We start from the raw sequence: 17,852 nt of genomic DNA, 5'->3' as shown, positions 1-17,852 counted from the left end.
TTCGGGCGGACCTGGTACCTTGGTACATGGTGGCTCCGTTTCTGTCTGGAGGCAGGGTCTGGGGGTCTGTGTGGCTTCCGCGAGCGGGCTGGCCTGGGTGATTCTGGGTTGGGTGGTCTCAGCTTCTCGGTGGGTTCTGGTGTTCGCTCTGTGGGCCTTCTGCCCCTTGGGGACCTTAGTGTGGGTTTTCCCAGGGTGCTGCTTCTGGCTGGGGTATGGATTTCGGACATGTGCCCCGGGGCGTGGACGCTGTGGGTCTCCTTTTTCCGTGGTGGTGTGCTTTCGGGGGGGGCTCTGCTTTGCGGGACTGGTAGGGTGCACCTCATTGTGTGATCTTTGCGCGGGGCTCTTGATTTGGGGGGCCCTTGTCGCGTCTTGCCCTCGTCTGCATGACGGTCGTGGTGGTGAGGTGGTGGTCCTGCGGGGTGCTGCTCTGGCCTTCGTGTGTGGGTGCGGCGTGCTGGCATTGCTGGGTCCTGTGGTTGCGCTGTCCTTCCTGGCCCCGTGCCGGGGCAGGGGTTGACTTGCTTTTTGGGTGGTCCCGGGCTGGTGGTCAGTGTCCGGGGTTAGGGGTTCTCGCTGTGCCCCTGCGGATGTATGGTGTTCTGGAGATGTCGCTATCTCTGTGGCATTGAGCTGGGGGGCTGTTGCTTGGCCTAGCTCTATTGTTACTGCCTGGCTGCCCTGAATGTTGGTGGTTTCGGGCCTGGGGGGTTGTTGACTCCTTCACAGTCTGGGCGGTGGTGGTTGGTGGAGCTCCGTGGTTTGTTGTGGTGGCATCTTCCCTCGGTGGTGTGATGGGTGTGGTGGTGCGTGGGGGGCTTACCGGGCCCTGTGCTGCGTGGTAGTCTCTGGTTTGTTTGTGGGGCAGTGTGTGTGCCTGCGCCGGCTGGGTGCCTGCATTTGGGTTAGCCCACGGATTTGGGTCTGGTGGGACTTGTTGGCTTCTTCGGTGTCGGCATGGGGTGTATGTCATTGTTCTGCTTGCCTAGCTTTGGCCGTGGTCGGGTGCTCGGCTGGGGATCGGAGCAGTGGGGTGGGCGGTGGAGGGGGTGGTGTGACGGGTCGGGGGCTGTCACACTGGTGATTCTGCACCGTGGGTCCTGGGTTGCCTGGGCGTGTTGGACGTGCACCCTCCTTGCATGGTGTACTCTTGCTGTGGACGTCGCGCTGGGTGGGCTGGTTGGTTCCTTCGTTGGGGTGGGGGTGCGCTCCTGGTCGCCGTGGTGCACTGTCGGCTGGTTGTCTTGTTGGGGTTCGGTGGCTTCTTTGGCCGGGGGGTCGGGTCTGGGGATCTGGACGTGGGGGTGCTGTCCCTGGCCCCATGGCCTTGTCCCTGGCCCCATGGCCTTGGCCACCTGCATTTGGGTGGGTGTATTGAACCTCCCTCCCCTGGTGGGTCTCGGACAACTCAACTCAACTCAACTCAAACTTTATTTATAGAGCACATTTAAAAAACACCCGAGGTTGACCAAAGTGCTGTACAGGATAAAAGCTGCATTAAAGGTAAAAGTGACTCAGATAATGCTACTGTTCCAAGCAGTTAAAATCAATAGATACTAAAACACAGTGCAATAAAATAAGTTCAAATAAAATACATTAAAATTAATAAAATAAAGATATAAAACGGGGTTGCCTATTGGGGTCAGCGGGGGAGCTGGCTCCCTGGGAGGACAGATTGGCCAGATTGGCCCCATATTTTATATACAACTTAGACACTCTCACTAAAAACATTCACATGACACACACATTATAGGGTCCGGGGGTGGGCACACCCCGCAGCATGCAGGGGGTGAGCTGGTCAGTCAGTCAGTCTAACCCCCGGTGCCTGTGTTCACTCCCAAATGTCGCATGTAGACACTTAGGGTTCTGGGCAAGGGTTGGGGAGGTGAGTTGGCACCACCTACTCTCTGGTACTATATACACTCTGCACTATATAAAAACACGCATCAACAGCATATTCGAGTGGGCGGAGGGGGGTTGTGGGGTCTTTTTACACCCGCTGTATTGAAGGACTTGGGCTTGGTATTTTTGGGCAATTTATTTAGGCCTATTTACTTTGTAGTGTGTAGAAAGTAGACCACAGCGCCCCCTTTGGTTAGTAGTAGGTACTGCAGTTTAGACTTGCCCAGTCATGATCCTTGTTAATTTCCTTCATTCCCAGGATAGCAGCTCAGTGGAAGGATGTCTGCAGAGACAATCTGTTTAATAACTTGTGTTTAGTTCGCCATCCACTGGTTTTTGTGTTCTGTGTGCGTCCAAGGATAAGTAAGTCATTTACTAATATGATTATTTGTAAATATATTTTAGTATATTTGATGTTAGTTGGTAAGTGTAATTGTAATGTCCAGCCAACCACATGGTAATGCTAATTAGGTATATTTTCTGCTTTCTCTGTTTGTAGAACCACACAGTAACTGCAGTAAAACCCACGTAGATGTAAAGATTCCCTTTAATGGTTAATAAATCCTCAAGAAATTGATCTTGTGCATTTTGACTGATGCACCACAGCGGTCACAATTCTCCCAACCAGTTTTGAATATAAATATTGGAATCCCTCATTACACCCGCGTTGTCTGCTTCCCACTTGGGGTAGACCACCGGGAGGGGAAGCAGCCCATCTTGTTGGGGTCTGGGATGTGGGCTGGCTTGGGGCCCTGGGGGGCGGTGGGGGAGAGTGTGTCGGCGCTCTCTCTCCTGGGATTGTTTAGGTCTTTGGTTCGTGGCTCCTGGTTACGGTGGCCGGGGGGCTGCTGGGCTCCGGCGGGGGGTTAGCTGGGGGTGTGTGCCTGGCTTTCTGGCGGTGTATGGCGATGATCAGGGGTGTGGCGGCTGGCCGGTCGGCCCGGGGTGGCGTTCGCCGTGGGGGGTGCTGCCGACGTGCTTGGACGTCTCTGGGTCTATGGTGTGGGATGGGTGGGGCGCACGGTCTTTGGCACGCATGTCCGGCCTTCCTCTGCTGCTTCCTCCTGCTGCTCTGGCCTCTGGCCTGGGGCTGGCCTGCGGTTGTTGTCGGGCGGGTGGGACGGTGATGTACACCTTGTGGTGGCGCGGGGTGGCTGGCGGGTTGTACTTGGCCTGGACCGGTGGGTGGGCTCGGATGTGGGTCCCTGGCTAGTGCTGGCTCATGTGTTATTTCATGGGCAGTCTGGGGTTGCCAGCGTGGACCGGGTGGCTTTGCGGGCTCCCTGTCCTCCTTGGGGGGACCTTGGGTCTTGCGGGGGCGGGGGGTTCTGTGGGGATGGATTGGGGCTCGCTGGGAGGTTGGGCTTCTTCGCCCTGGGGCTGCTCTGGCTGGCTGGCTCGTCGGGACTGGGTGGACTCTTCCTGGCCTGTCTCTGGATGGGGTCGGGGCTGGCGGCTGGACCGGGGTTGTTCGGGTGGCACCTGGCTCTTGTCTTGGCTCATGGGCTATTCTGCCCCTACGACAGAGGGTTGGGCTGTCTGCTCTTCTCCACCCCAGAGAGAAGGGGACCATCTCCTGGGTCCAGGGATAGGCTGCCCCTTTAGGGGATGTCACCTGGGCCTGGGAGTATAGAGTGTGTATGGGGGTGTGAGTAGGTGTGTTATGTCCTTTTTTTGTCTGTATTTATGTTGGACGAGTGGATATGAGTTTCTGTATGCGAGTTTGTGGGTGGGAATGTGTGATTGTGTTTGTGTATGGCTGTTTGTCTGTCAGGTTGGGTTCTGGGCTGCCAACTGTCCTGGATCATCTTGGGCCCCTCATTAAAATGTGGGGCCTGTTTCCCCCCGTCACACCCCCCACCGGTGGTTGGTGCCTCTGCCCGCCGATGCGTGGGTGGCTCTTGTCTGGGGCTGGGTGCCGGGATATGTGCCGGCTCGCCCTGGTGGCTGCTTGCTGGGGCCTGGGTGCCTGGGCTCGGTCGGGCCCCGGCTGGGGGTTGGCCTCTCTGTCCATGGCCGGCTCCACTCTGGCGTAGCGGGCTGCCGGCAGGCCCTGTGGGCTCGTCGCTGTGGCCCCCTGGGGCTTCTGCATCATGGTTGCCGGGGGTCTTGCCTCTGCTGCCCTCTTAGGTGGGGTCCGGTTGTCCCTGCGGGGGGCCCCCGGGGCTCCGGGCTTGGGGGGCCGCTGGGTGTCTGTGCCTCCGCTCTTCCTCGTGCCGTCCTCATGTCCTGGGGGGGTGGATCTGGGTCCCCACACTCACTACCAAATATTCTTAGGGAGAAACCTTATAGATACATATAGATACACATACACACAGATATCTAGATTCAGGTGTCTGTCAGATACACCTTCAGTTGGGCTGCGGTTGTCACTAAATACCCTCTTGCATTACTTGGCTTTGTGTACTTTCCATTGAAGTTATAATTATCATTATATACTGCATATGCTTTTTGTTGTTGTGGATTCTTTGTTTTGTTTTCTCTTTCCGCAGGTCCCAAGGCAGATTTCAAGGGTGTTGACTTGTTTTATCTCTATGCTTTTTTTCTTTTCTTTTTCTCCTCCACTTTTATCTCCTTTTTTTCTCTTCAAACCTTTTCCTCCATCTCTCTTTTCCATTTTTTTCTCCTTTCTCATCTTTGTGTCCATTACAATCGAAATAAACCCAAAGCAAATTCTAATAAAGTTCTATTTACCAAGGGGAACATTATGGCAAAAGCCAAAATGCTCTGCTTGTGAAAGCAAATCTGTTGGGCCTTACCTTGACATTCAGATGATAATTCTGAGTGCCACACAGCCGGACAGGACACGTTCAAAAAAAAAAAAAAAAAAAAAAAAGGTAACTGAGTTCTATTTCACCAGACACACAGTGAGACCAACCCAACAGTTTACACCTCAAATCTGTAATGAGCACTGAGTATTAATGTAACTGAATAAGGTTCCAGAGAGTTATTAAAGTTATTGAAACAGTGAAGGTTAATTTCCCTCCTCATGAATGAACATCATCATCCGTATGTCTGCTGGTGACACAGGCATCAGATTCACACTCAGTTCAGTGACTGACTAAAATAAAATCCTCTCACACATAGAACACAATCTTTATTCACTTCATTGGAGTTTTTTTTCTAAAGGAAAATTAAATTACAAATAAATAGTTTGATGTTAAGAGACAGACTGTCCAAAACAGAAGGGAGTTCATATAAGTCTATACATTAACTTTCTCTGCTTATCACAGCTCCGCATACATACATGGACAATTAATCATTTAAATTATGAATCATTCAGAAATTACACAGGCATGTTTCAGAATCACAAAGAAGGCAGCAGGTGTCACTCTGTGGGGTCGTGTTTATGTCCTGGCAAGACATGCTGAGTCACACACAGTAACAAAGATGACTTAAATATGTGGCCAAGCTTTAACCAGAATAGATGCAACACACAAACACACACACACACTTGTGCAAGCATCTTCACCCTCCAACCAGTTCACCCACACAAGCTGAGAGTATAATTTAGACTTTTCTCTATTCTGCTGCCTTACTTGGGCAGAAATGATCTATTATCATATTGCACTTTGATTTATCAAATACAACAATGATTACACTGTAATTCCATCTGTGTTCTGTAAACTTACAAAATATACTCTGACACAGCAGGAGAATTCAGTAGACTAAACAAATGTGCAGTGTTGTTTCTTCTCATTTTAAATGAACCCAGTGGTTGCTATTGTCTCATTTTATTATATCAGCCTAAATGGAAAATATAAATCATCTGACTAAAGAAGAGCTTAATATTTAACCAACCTGCTCTCATTTGCCCTCAAATGACTGTGCTTTTAGTATCAGGACGTGTTGATGTGAGATGTCCCACAAGCGCTGGAGTCACAGTCTAACAGTGGGTGGGAGACAAAATAAACCAATAACAGAACTCATAACAATTTTAAGACAAAAATAACAATAAAAACAAAAAGTTAATCTCCCTCCTGACCTGCAGGAAAGCAAAGGGGGGACGGGAAGATATCTAAGATCTTTAAGATAAAGTTAAGAAGAATCAAAAAGAGCTGATTCCAAGACCTACTGAATCTGAATCTGGTGTCTTGTAGGTAAACACAAAGAAATGAGACAACACACTGAGCTAAGTTTCTGCTGTGGCACTTAGACAAGAGTTCGACATCAGCGAAGACCTGCTCTGTTTCATAACTCACATCTGGAAAAATAAAGACCTCCACAAAGGGGTCACACACCTGGGTGGAAATAGGCATGAGTGGAAATGAGATCTTTTCTTATAGGGATTTATTCAGTAACTTTTATAAGAAGTTCAAGTAAAAGCTGCTTCCATGGTGAAACTTGTTAATCCTTCTTTGTTTGAGATCTTAGGAACATTAAATTTTAGTTCACCATGGCTCTACTATTGAGGGGCAAGAAGACTGATGGTGGGGTAGCGTGAGGGGACATAGGGAGTGTTGGTCTGAATAAACAATGCTGTGCTGGTCTTGCTTGTTATTTTCCACCATACATTCTCTCTATGTCGTCTTTATAATGTGTTTTCAGCTCCTTGCGTTTTAGCTTGAAGGCGTCAGTCACTAATCCTGTCTCAGGGGTCCATGGTTCTGGGCTCAAGCAGATCTTACGAGGGATCTCAAAGCGCTCTAGCTGGGCTGCAACAGAAGGAGACAAGATGTTAAGTTATCATTTGGTATGAGTTGTACGAACCCATATCTGCAGCTCTAACCCCTGTTTGACCTTTTCTCACCTGTCAATGCGGCCTCAGTTATGACCTTAAGAACCAGCTCTTTCACGGCCTCGCTGTTGCACAGCTCCTCCCATGACCCTCGTACACTATACTGGCCAGCCAGAGCCAGCAGCTGCTTCTGATTGGGTACCACAAAGCCAATCACGTAGTTCTCATCACTGCAGAATGGGAGCAGTAGAAGAGGTAGGGTGTCAAAAAGGAAGAAAAACAGTGTACTGCAATCAAGGCAAGGCTGTTCACATCAACTGAACACTGGGCCGAATAAGGTGATCGAGCTCAAACGTGCACGTATGTGGAACAGAGTGAGGGAACCATCAATTCTTGACGGGGTGGAATTTCTACCCTTATAAGGAGATGGAAACAAACACAGGCCTGAAGTGAGAGTGTACAGACTGAAATCTCCAAATCTCATGAAAACAGTATATTGCACTACACCACAGAACTGAGTAAACACGTTAGTCATAAACATTGTGATTCAAAGCTTACACTGTGGTGTCAACTGTCTGCAATACAGGCTTTACTTTAAGCTTTGTAAAGACTGTGAGGAAGCAAAAGAATACTTGGAAATATAGCAAACATTAGCAAGTCATGTACATAAAAAGTAAGAAATACAACCCCAATTCCAAAAAAAGTTGGGACACTGTAAAATGTAAAGAAAAACAGAGTGCAGTGATATATGTTATTTTACTCACAATAGAACACAGAAAACATTTCAAATGTTGAAAGTGAGACATTTTACAACTAATCTTGAATTCGGTGGCAGCAACAAGTTTCAAAAATGTTAAGACAGGACCATGTTTCCCACTGTAGTGTCCCCTCTTCTTTTAACAGCAGTCTGTAAACACCTGAGGGGTGTTCCACGAAAGTAGCTAAAGAAAGCCAGGCTGTATCAGGAAAGCCTCGTTTGAACTAACACCATCTCCCAATTAAGCCTCAAGTCGTTCCACGAAGCCAGTTTATCTGCATCTCAGTGAGACTAATCCAAGCGAGGCTTACATAGCCTAGCTATGTGCGAGTGCACGAGGAACGTAAGAAGCCCTGACGAGGGGATAGTGGAAAAACGGAGATGGCAGAAAAGGAGAGCAAGACAAGAGCTGTTATTTTTTCGGCAGCTGAACAAATAATGCTTATGGAGCTGTATGAGGATTTTAAAAGTGTCATCACCAGAAATGGTAATACAGCTGTGATCAATAAAGCGAGAGAAACGGCAAGGCAAACAACTGCAGACAGACTAAATGCGTAAGTTATGAAAGTTTCATACCATTGTCAGTTGTTACACATTTATTTTACTGTCCTCATGTATTTATGCTCTCCTCTTGGTGTTATAATTTTTTTTACATAAAGCATGTTGAATTGTTTCTGTATGAGATGTACTGCACACATATACTGGCCCTGCTCAGTTTATTAATAACCCAATAATCAACACACATCATCATACTTTGTGAGTGTGTGACCCACATATTCATTTTTCACTGTTATATCTCAACAGGAGAAAGCTTAACAGCCAAAAGCGTACCTGGCAGCAGGGGAAAGTAAAGTAGTAAAGAAGTTGTCCACAAGACAAAATGTATAAAATATGAAGTATACTATAAAATTTAAGATGGCTCTGTCAGAAGTCAGCCTGAGAACTTTAAGCAATGAACCTGGATTTAATTTGGCCAAAGGTAATTTCTATCTGTGCCCTTGTTGTAGCATGTGCATGATGGAATGCCCTCTCCGCCCTTGTTCCTGGATCAGGATATGGCGTGAGGAGGTACGGCCAGCATGCATAGCCTCTGTCCCCAAGCAGGACACCATTGAACTCTCCTGCAGAATAAGAGAAATGTTGGATGGATATACATACTTGGCAATTTGATGCAATAAGTGCCTTTTATGGCTAACTATAATAAAGTATGACGATCAATTTAAAATCCTTAAAATGACCTCTACAGCTGACCTCTCATTAGATTACCAAAATTATGACTATGCTATATACACCTTACTTCAAAAGTACACTCCTTCGGGTAAGTAAAATTCTCACGCCTTGTGCAAACCTCTGTGCCAGTGAGGATGCTCGGAACATCCTAGAATCATGAACTGATCCCGGCCATTTAGCCTCGATGTGGGAAATGAAATGACCTCCATCAAAGATCATCTGTGTGCACAGAGATTAGGAGTCAAGGATGAGGTACTTGGTTTCACAGGGCATTAAAGTAACATTGCTCAGCATTACTCAAAGGTGTTGATGTGGTGTTTTTCAAAATGAGAAATCCAGTTCAGAGTCTATGGACAATTATCCCCAAGTGTACCTGTATATCTAGGATATGGAAACATTTTCGGTTTACGTAGTCAGCCTCCACGGATCCAGCAGGGGCCTGGATACGTACATGGGTACAGTCTAGTGCACCAATAACATTGGGGAAGCCTGAGGGAGATGATGAACTTAATGCAAATACTTCAACCAGTAGGTTGTTTTACATTATCGGCTACTGTAAATGTGGAGCAGCAGCCTGAAAGGTCAAAATCCCCCCCCTAATCCAGCTTCGTGGAACATCCCTCAGGGAACTGAGGAGACCAGCTGCTGGACCTTTGGGAGAGGAATGCTGTTTCTTTCTTGTCTAATACAGGATTCCAGCTACTCAGCAGTCCTGGCTCTTCTTTGTTGTTTTTTGTGTTTCATGATGCTCTAAATGTTTTCTTTTGATGAAAGGTCTAGACCAGGGCTACCCAAATCCGGTCCTCGAGGGCCGACGTCCTACAGGTTTCAGATGTTTCCCTGCTTCAACACAGCTGATTCAGATGAAATGGAGCTCTTCAAAAGGTTGTTAAACCAGCTGATGAAGCATCGATCTGAATCAGGTGTGATGGAGCAGGGAAACATCCAAAACCTGCAGGACGTCGGCCCTCGAGGACCGGATTTGGGTAGCCCTGGTCTAGACTATGTAGTCTTACTGTCACAAGGCCAGCGTGGTGACAGTTTTTGTGCTTGTTTGTACTGTTTGTTTCTGTTTTGTCTTTGTCTCTTCCTGTTTGTATGTTTGTTACCTTTTCCTTCCCCTTGCACTCGGGTCACCTCTGGATCTGCCTACCTGCCACTCCACACCTAGCCTGGGCGAAAGCCGACTGTTGACTCCGTCAAACAGTCTGGGAAAACCCAAGAGGAATCCGTTTCCATGGAGGGTGGGACCTTACTCAGCAACTTAAATTCATTGGAGTTCCCTTAACCAATCAGTAATGTTTAGAAAGGACGTAGGTTATGCGCCGAGGTTCATGCTTACTCTCGCGAGGCTCTAGCTCGCGAATCACGCTTCCCACATCCGCTTTCATTATACCGGTACCATTTGATAAATCAAACTTTTCCCAAAGCCAGTTGGAAGGAGAGCTACGACATCCTTGCCACTAACAAAATTGACGAGGCATTCCTCTTGCTCTTGTTTTAATTGTATAATGCTCTCCAGAGTTGAGACAACTTCATGGATAGCTTCTAGCGTTCTTCCGTCGCCATGTTTATTTTCGCTGTGGTTGAACTACAATTATATGTACTACAATGGACTCCGCGCGTGAGTTCTGCGTCACCACTCGCAACTGTTTGCTGATTGGCAAAACACTGAGCGAACCGAGGTAGGGGGATTTGGCCAGACTATGTGCGGAGCCAAAATCTTTGGGCGGAAGTACGTAGGATGGCGTCGCCAGGCTACTCCACACCTACCCTGCTGCTACAATCAAGCCACCTGGTTCCCATCAGCTCATCACCCAGTCTGCATTTAGTTCCTGTCCTACATCCAGTCGCTGCCGGATCGTCATTCTGTTCAAACGGTTTGTCAGAAGTGACTTCTAGCAGAGCACAGTCTAGTACCCTAACTATCTGTTGCTAACGTAAATCTATTTTTGTTCAGTTTCCTGACCTGCTTGTGTGCCTGCCTGTCAGCCCGCCAGCCTGCCTGCCAGCCTGCTTGCCAGCCCGCCTGCCAGCTCACCTGCCAGCCCAGCCATCTCCTCAAACCAACCTGTAGCTATTTCTCCCTGGACCCCCTTTCCAGACCATAACCCCCTGGGACCAGAGCCCCACCTTCCCACACCTTCCTTATTATAAATAAACTTGTTCTTGGTCAGTTGGTGTCATATTTGGGTTCCAAGCAAAGGCGTGACACTTACACACTTCTCTGTACCTTCCAACCAGCTGCTACTTCCCCCAAACCCTATAATGACAATCTCTGCTCCCTGACCACCCAAATCTAATCATCAACAAACACAAGAGGAGCAAATCCTTAAAACCTAAAAAAAACAAGTTAGACAAATTATTAACCTATTTCCAATCTCCTTTTTATGTCTAAAGTTCTTTATTGTAGCTTTGTGATCACACAGAAATAATCTGTTTTGAGAGTTTCAGTCAGGATTCTTTGAAGTGCCTTTAGATGACATTTGTTGTAATTTGGCTCTACATAAATTAAACTGAATTGACTGCAGGCAGGTCAGGCCATGCTGTCGGAATAGACGCAGTATGTGGTTTAACATTGTCTTGCTGAAAATACACAAGGCCTTCCCTGAAAAAGACGGTGTGCACTGATGGAGTCTTTCCAGATGTGCAGGTTTCCAGTTCCACAGGAACTAATGCACCACCATACCATCAGAGATGCAGGCTTTGAACTGAGATCTGATAACAAGCTGGATGGTTCCTCTCCTCTTTAGTCTGGAGGACGCAGCGTCCATGTTTTCAAAAAAGAATCCCAGATTCTGATCCATCTGACCACAGAACAGTTTTCCAATTTGTCTCAGTCCATTTTAAATGAGCTTTGGTCCAGAAAAGTTGGCAGGGTTTCTGGGTTTCACTAGAGATGCACTGATCGATCGGCAACCGATCGCAATCGGCCGATAGTGCCCCTATCGGTTTTGATCGGAGTTCTCAAAATAGATAAAAACAGGCCGATCGGATGACGTTATACGTACAATACAACAACAAACCGCCGCCAGGTCATGCATTCCCACTTCTCAGACCCAGGTCTCTTAAGGGGCGTGGCGTCTCTACATCGAAAGACGGGCAGGTGAGGAGGGAGGGGGAGAGTAAAAAAAACATCAACACTGAAAATGGCGTCGCCGTCGTCGTTTTACAATGTGTCCAAAAATTTGCAGTTTGCAAAACGTGTGCAAAGGGGATACCTCAAGGAGGAATGCTACAAAAGAATTTCAACACAATGAACCTGATAAGACTGAAGATCTGAAAGTTTCTCACATCAAGGAGTATACTGAGTTTTCAAAGACTGTTGCTAAGGCAGAGAAAGAAAAGGAGCGTGCAGCAACGACACTAAAGGCTCTAGCATGGTTGCCGCGTCTGCTAGCGCGAGCGGTGTTGATGACGTCACGATTTCCTGCCCGCCATGTATAGTGGCGCAAGTCGTTGCGCCAGTAGTTGCAATTTTCTCCGTCACAGAGGTGGCGCTGCTACGTTAAGGTTACCGCTACTCTACATCCACGAAAGTGGAGAAGAAAACAATGCCGCTGTCAAGAGCAAGAATACTGTAATTAATGATACTGCTGCAGTTTTCGGATCATTTTAATTTTTTAATTCAGTTAATAGAGGTGAAGGTTTGAAGCCCCCGGCATCAACAGAGTCTCTGCCCTCTTCTTTGCCTTCACGTATCTGTCCCGTAGCTTCTTCCACACATTCTTACAGAACTCTCCCTCTTTCCCCAAAGTTCTGCCAATCTCTGTGCACCAGTTTTGGGAGTTTACGTGGTCCCTGTGCTGTTTCACTGCAGTTTCGTACAGCTGTCTGTACAAACGCACCTCCTGACTGAGCCTGGTCTCACATCGGTCCATCCGGTTCGTTATTCTCGGCGCCGCCAAGTTACAAAAATCGACTGGTGCACGACAACGCGCTGCGCTGTCTTTTCAAGGGAAGCGCCATGCCTGAAACGTCATTTTGACGTCACGGTGCGACACCGCTGTGACAGACGCAGCAACCATGCTAGCGCCTTAACTCAGCTGACTGTAACAGACACATATAAACGTCAGCAACCCTACAGCAACGACCGCAAGAAAAAGAAAGAACTAAATCATAAGGTAATGGAATTCATATGCCTTGATCATCAGCCGCTTTCTGTTGTAGAAGACATCGGGTTCAAACGCCTCGTTAACTGCTTGGATCCACAGTACACGCTGCCTAGTCGTAAATATTTCACTGATGAATGCCTGCTGGAGCTATACCAAACTATATACAGTCATATCCAAAGCCTTATGCAGGACAACAAGATCGTGTCAGTCGGCTTCACGAGTGACAATTTGAGCTCAAGTGTGAGTCCCATGTCGAGTCTAACAGCACAGTTTATTGATGAAAAGTTCGAGCTGAAGAGAGTTGTGCTTCAATCACAGTGAGATAGAGTGAGATGTTTATTATGGTGCACATGTTGTGTGTTGTGCACATAATCCATTTTTTATTTTAAGATTTAATTCCTTTTTCCACAGGAAAACTAAGGTTTACAACTTGTATCAACTCTAAGAGAGTGAAATGTCTACTGTTGTCTGTGTTGGTGCACTGCACATGTTGTGTTGTGTTGTACACATAATTATTGCCACAAGAAAGCTTAAGCTAGTAAGCTAAACCTACTCTATGTAAGCTGAGTCCAAGTTGTCTCTAAGAGAGTCTTTTGAGTGTGAAATATTGCACAGCCTGGAATAAAACAATGGTCAGTTCATGATACTTTCTCATCTCCTAATTTTTATGCTTAATAATACAATGTCAATGTTGTGTACATGAGACAACAATATTGAAGAATTTATGGATTTGACGCTGTGATCGGCAATATTGGGATCGGCAGATACTACTTTTGGTGATCGGTGATCGGCCCCCAAAATCCTGATCGGTGCATCTCTAAGTTTCATTTCATGGCTTCTTCTCTGCATGATGAGCTTTAACCTGCATTTGTGGATGGCACAGACGATGATTTCTGGAAGAGTTCCTGAGCCCATGCAGTGATTTTCAGGACAGCATTATTTTTAATGCAGTGCTGTCTGAGGGTCTGAAGATTTCTGATATTCAATATTATTTTCAGCTGTGTCCCTTCTTCATAGAGATGTCTTCAGATGAGTCATGTGACGCGATGCGAGAAGAAGCCACGAAGTAGGGAGCTTCGCACTGCATCGCTACCTTTATCCTTTAAAACATTTACACCAGAGATATTATCACTACTTTACTTGTTCGTAATTAAAGGGGGTGCAAAAATTGTCGAAACTGGCTAAGTCTTCAGCCTGTGGAGACATTAAAAGACATCTACGATCGCACGGGACCGACGCCATGATGCAAGATCAAGATGAAGCTAACGAACCCCAGCAGCAACAAGCTAACGAAATAGCTCATGTAACATCTCAGTAACATTTATTCTATTCAACACTAACAAAGATTTCTGAAGATTTGGGGGGGCTGGCAGAAATACGCCGCACTGCGTCGGTAGAGACTAAACTCTCATCCCTAATTACAAGAATGGACGACGTGGAGAAGCGAGTGGAGTACTTGGAAATGACTGAGCAGGCATGGCAAGCTAACCCGCCAGCTAGCAAGACAGATGTCTGGCAGATATGGGACAAATTAGAAGACATGGAGAATCGCTCGAGACGCAACAACGTTTGCTTCCTCGGCATTCCGGAGGGTAAAGAGGGAGGAGACGTGGTGAGATTTCTGGACGAACTGTTGCCAAATTTACTGAACATAGAGGGGAGACGAGAGATTGAACAGGCACATCGGATCGCTAGCCAGCAACCCACACCAGGAGACAGACCCAGACCAATACTGGCCAGGTCTTTGAGATCGTCAGACCGAGATGCGGTGTTGCGAGCCGCGAGAAACAAAGGCAAGCTGAGCTGGGGAAATTCTACTGTCATGCTTTTCCCCGACTACTCCAGAGCTACCCAGATGAAGCACGACAAATTCAAGGAATGCAAGAAAACACTGCATGAACGGGGGGTGAGCTTCAAGATGCTGTTCCCGGCTAAGCTGAGAATCGAGACCGAGGGCTTTTGATTGTCCCCGGAGAGCCATGGCTTTTATAGACGCCATGTAGTGAGTGGGCTGCTGTTTGACTTGCACCCAAACGTGATATTAAAGACACTGGTGTAGACTTATTTTCCCGGTAGCGGTGCACGAGGGATCACGACGAGTCACCACCCCCTTGTAACGGTACTGCTTTTAAAACATGGTTGTGTGTTATTAATGTGTACGCAAGCATGTCTTCACAAATAGGCTTAATGCGTCTCTCCACTTAGAATGTAAATGGGCTGGGGAAACCCGTCAAGAGAAAAAAGGTTATGACCATGCTTGAGAATACAAACTATGACGTGGTGTTTCTCCAGGAAACACACGTCAAAAGACGAATCTGAGAAGCTCTGTGCGGGATGGGTTGGACATGTTTTTTACAGCATAGGCTCTAGCAAGAGCAAGGGTGTTATAATTTTAGTTAGTAAACGTTTACAGTTTAAATGTCTCAAACAAATTAAGGATAATTTGGGAAGGATGATTATTGTACTGGCTGAAATACAGTCTCAGAAGCTAATCTTGACTAACATATACGCACCTAACTTGGATGATCAAATGTTTTTTACTGATCTTGAAAGGAAGTTACAAACCACTGGGAGTCATGCTGTTGTTCTGGGAGGAGATTTTAATCTTTTAATGGACCCAGCTCTTGATCATAGTGGGACAGGGTTACGTACAGTGCCAAAGGCTTCTGTGACATTGCAGAGAATTTGCAAATCTTTGGGATTAATAGATATTTGGAGGATCATGAACCCTTCTGGTAGGGATTACACATTTTTTTCACCAGTACACAAGATCTATATCCGTAAAGATTTTTTTCTAATATCTAAAGCACTCACCCCCTCCGCTATGGATTGTGAAATAGGGAGTATCCTCATTTCTAACCATGCTTGGGTTGGCTTGGACCTATTGCCCCAGAACGAGAGAAGGAAAACTTACAGATGGCGTCTGAACTCGTCACTTCTACTGTTATGGTCCCCTTGCCCTCTTAGGTGCTGGCCCTCCTACCTTATGTTTTCCTACACTCACTCCTCCCTCTGTTCTGTTTGTCGGTGGGCGTGAGCACCAACTCTGTGGACCCTCCCATAAGCAGGCGTGGCTGCCCCAGTTCCTCCTGCACACCTGATCATCATCATTCATCTACCACAGTATTTAACCTGGACTCTCCTTCCACTCATCGCCTGATTGTTAACCTACATGCTATGGTAGTGTGATCAAGGCCTCAAACTTTGGATCTCGTTTTTGACTAAACCTTGCTTGTTTTTTCACGTGTCTGATACTCCCCTGCCACAGACCCAACTCCTGCTACATCCATGCTGACAAACCCTGCGGTGTTCTCACCTTCAAACTTCATTAAAAGGAAAGACTCTTTGCCATATCCCATGTGTGTGTGTCCTGCTATTGAGTCCTTTTGCAACCACCCCATTGTGACATCTAAAGGACCTACAGGTAAATCCCCGTTTTATTGGAGGATATGGCGGGAGAATGGTGTGGTTACATTGGGGAATTTGTATTGCGATGGCTCCTTAAAGTCTTTTGGGGACTTGGTGCGACAGTTCAATATTCCTACGTCACACCTTTTTAGGTACCTGCAACTTCGACATTAGTGGGGATTTTTGGGTCTGGTGCATCGGCTCCCCAAGATGCAGAATTCCAAGATAAAATTAGAAAGAGTTATGGAAAGGGACACGAGGCAGCTGTCTATTATTCTATGATGATTCAGTCTCTTGGCAACGGGCCCATTTCAGCCCTGCAGAAGACATGGGAAAGGGATCTGAACCTGACATTTAGGGATGATAACTGGAACAGAATTTGTAAAAATATTAAAGTACTTTCAAGGGATGCAAGAGTGCGCCTCATTCAATTCAAAATTATACATCGCTTTTATTGGACTCCTTCCAGATTATTTAGATTAGGATTATTACCCACATCAAACTGCTGACGATGCAAGTCTGAGGAAGGTAGTTTAGTTCATGTTTTATGGTCATGTGATGAAGTCCAACAATTTTGGACTAATATTTACGAGAACTTGTGTGAGATTGCAGAGATACAAATGACATTTAGCCCTAGATTATTTATTTTGGGTGATCATTCAGTTCTGAAAGGACAGGATAAACGTATCAAAAGTTATATCCAAACCAGTATCATAATTGGCAGACAAGTACTTATCAGGGGATGGAAGACGGAGGGGGTGCCCTCTCTTCAAGAGTGGGCTGTGGAGATGGCACGAGTTGCAGCATTCGAAAAAATGTCATAAACGACTGGGCAGACTGGATCTACATGAAGGAAAGTGGGGCAAATACTTGAACTTTTTAAAGAGCTCCTGAAAGGGGTCATATAGTGGAGAGATGTAAGTTTTAAGTAGTGGTGGATAAATACATAACAGTGCTTCTTCTTATTGTTATTTATTTATTTTCTGTTAACCAATTATTTCTCTGACGTAGTGCTTATTTTACTAATTTGATGTTTCAACCTTGTTTGGAGCTATTTTCTGTGTCTAATTTTGTTATAGTTAATTTATGTGTTGTCTACATTGATGCAAATAGTGTAGCTACATGAAGGAGCACAGTAGTAGATGTTGGTAACCAAAAAGGAATCAGCATGGATGGTGGTGGCTTGGGAGGGGTTTGTTTACTGTTGTTCTTGTATTGTTGAAATAATGAAAATAAAAAATGTTAATCACAAAAGAGATGTCTTCAGATTCTCTGTATATGATGAAACATTTTTCAAAAGTTTTCACATTGAACATATTTCTGAAATTGTTCCACAGTTTGTAGACCTCTGTCCATCTTTGCTTCGGAGAGACTTTTGATCCCTCTTGGCAGGACAGTGAAAAATGACAATATGGAAGATACTCCAGTTAGGATCTCTAGTTTTTCCACGAATATGTGAGAAAATCATTGAATTGTTTTTAAAAACAATGTTCCTCAAAGAACGATTGGAAGGGATTTGCTTATTTCTCCCTCTACAGTGCTGAATATCATTAAAGCATTCAAAAAATCTGGAGGAATTTAGTGTGTAAATGACAAAGGAGCAAGCCTAAGCTGGACACCCGTGATTCCTCAGATGGCACTGCATCAAGAACTGTCATTCATCAATAGCTGATAGAACCACATGAACAAGGGATTACTGTGATCACTGATGTCTTTCCTCCTTGGCTGTGGTAACACACACCCGAGTGCTCCAGCGTAG

General features: G+C 46.2%; 1 protein-coding gene across 2 annotated transcripts in view; it reads right to left on the bottom strand.

Annotated features, from left to right (window-relative positions):
• Window positions 1-5,010: 5,010 nt before the first annotated feature.
• The window catches only part of acsl3a (acyl-CoA synthetase long chain family member 3a), a 73,770-nt gene continuing 60,928 nt past the window's right edge, over window positions 5,011-17,852 (bottom strand). For both annotated transcript variants that reach the window (XM_075474026.1, XM_075474027.1), the window contains 2 exons: window positions 6,656-6,813; window positions 5,011-6,560 (listed from right to left, as the gene is read on the bottom strand). In XM_075474026.1, coding sequence (XP_075330141.1) covers window positions 6,403-6,560; window positions 6,656-6,813 — 316 coding nt within the window. In that variant the 3' untranslated portion in view covers window positions 5,011-6,402. The remainder of the gene's footprint in view (window positions 6,561-6,655; window positions 6,814-17,852) is intronic.

This window comes from Odontesthes bonariensis, chromosome 9 (assembly GCF_027942865.1).
Source record: "Odontesthes bonariensis isolate fOdoBon6 chromosome 9, fOdoBon6.hap1, whole genome shotgun sequence".
Lineage (NCBI taxonomy): Eukaryota > Metazoa > Chordata > Actinopteri > Atheriniformes > Atherinopsidae > Odontesthes > Odontesthes bonariensis.
The sequence above is the reverse complement of the archived record's forward strand: the minus strand, read 5'-3'. Positions and strand labels throughout refer to the sequence as shown.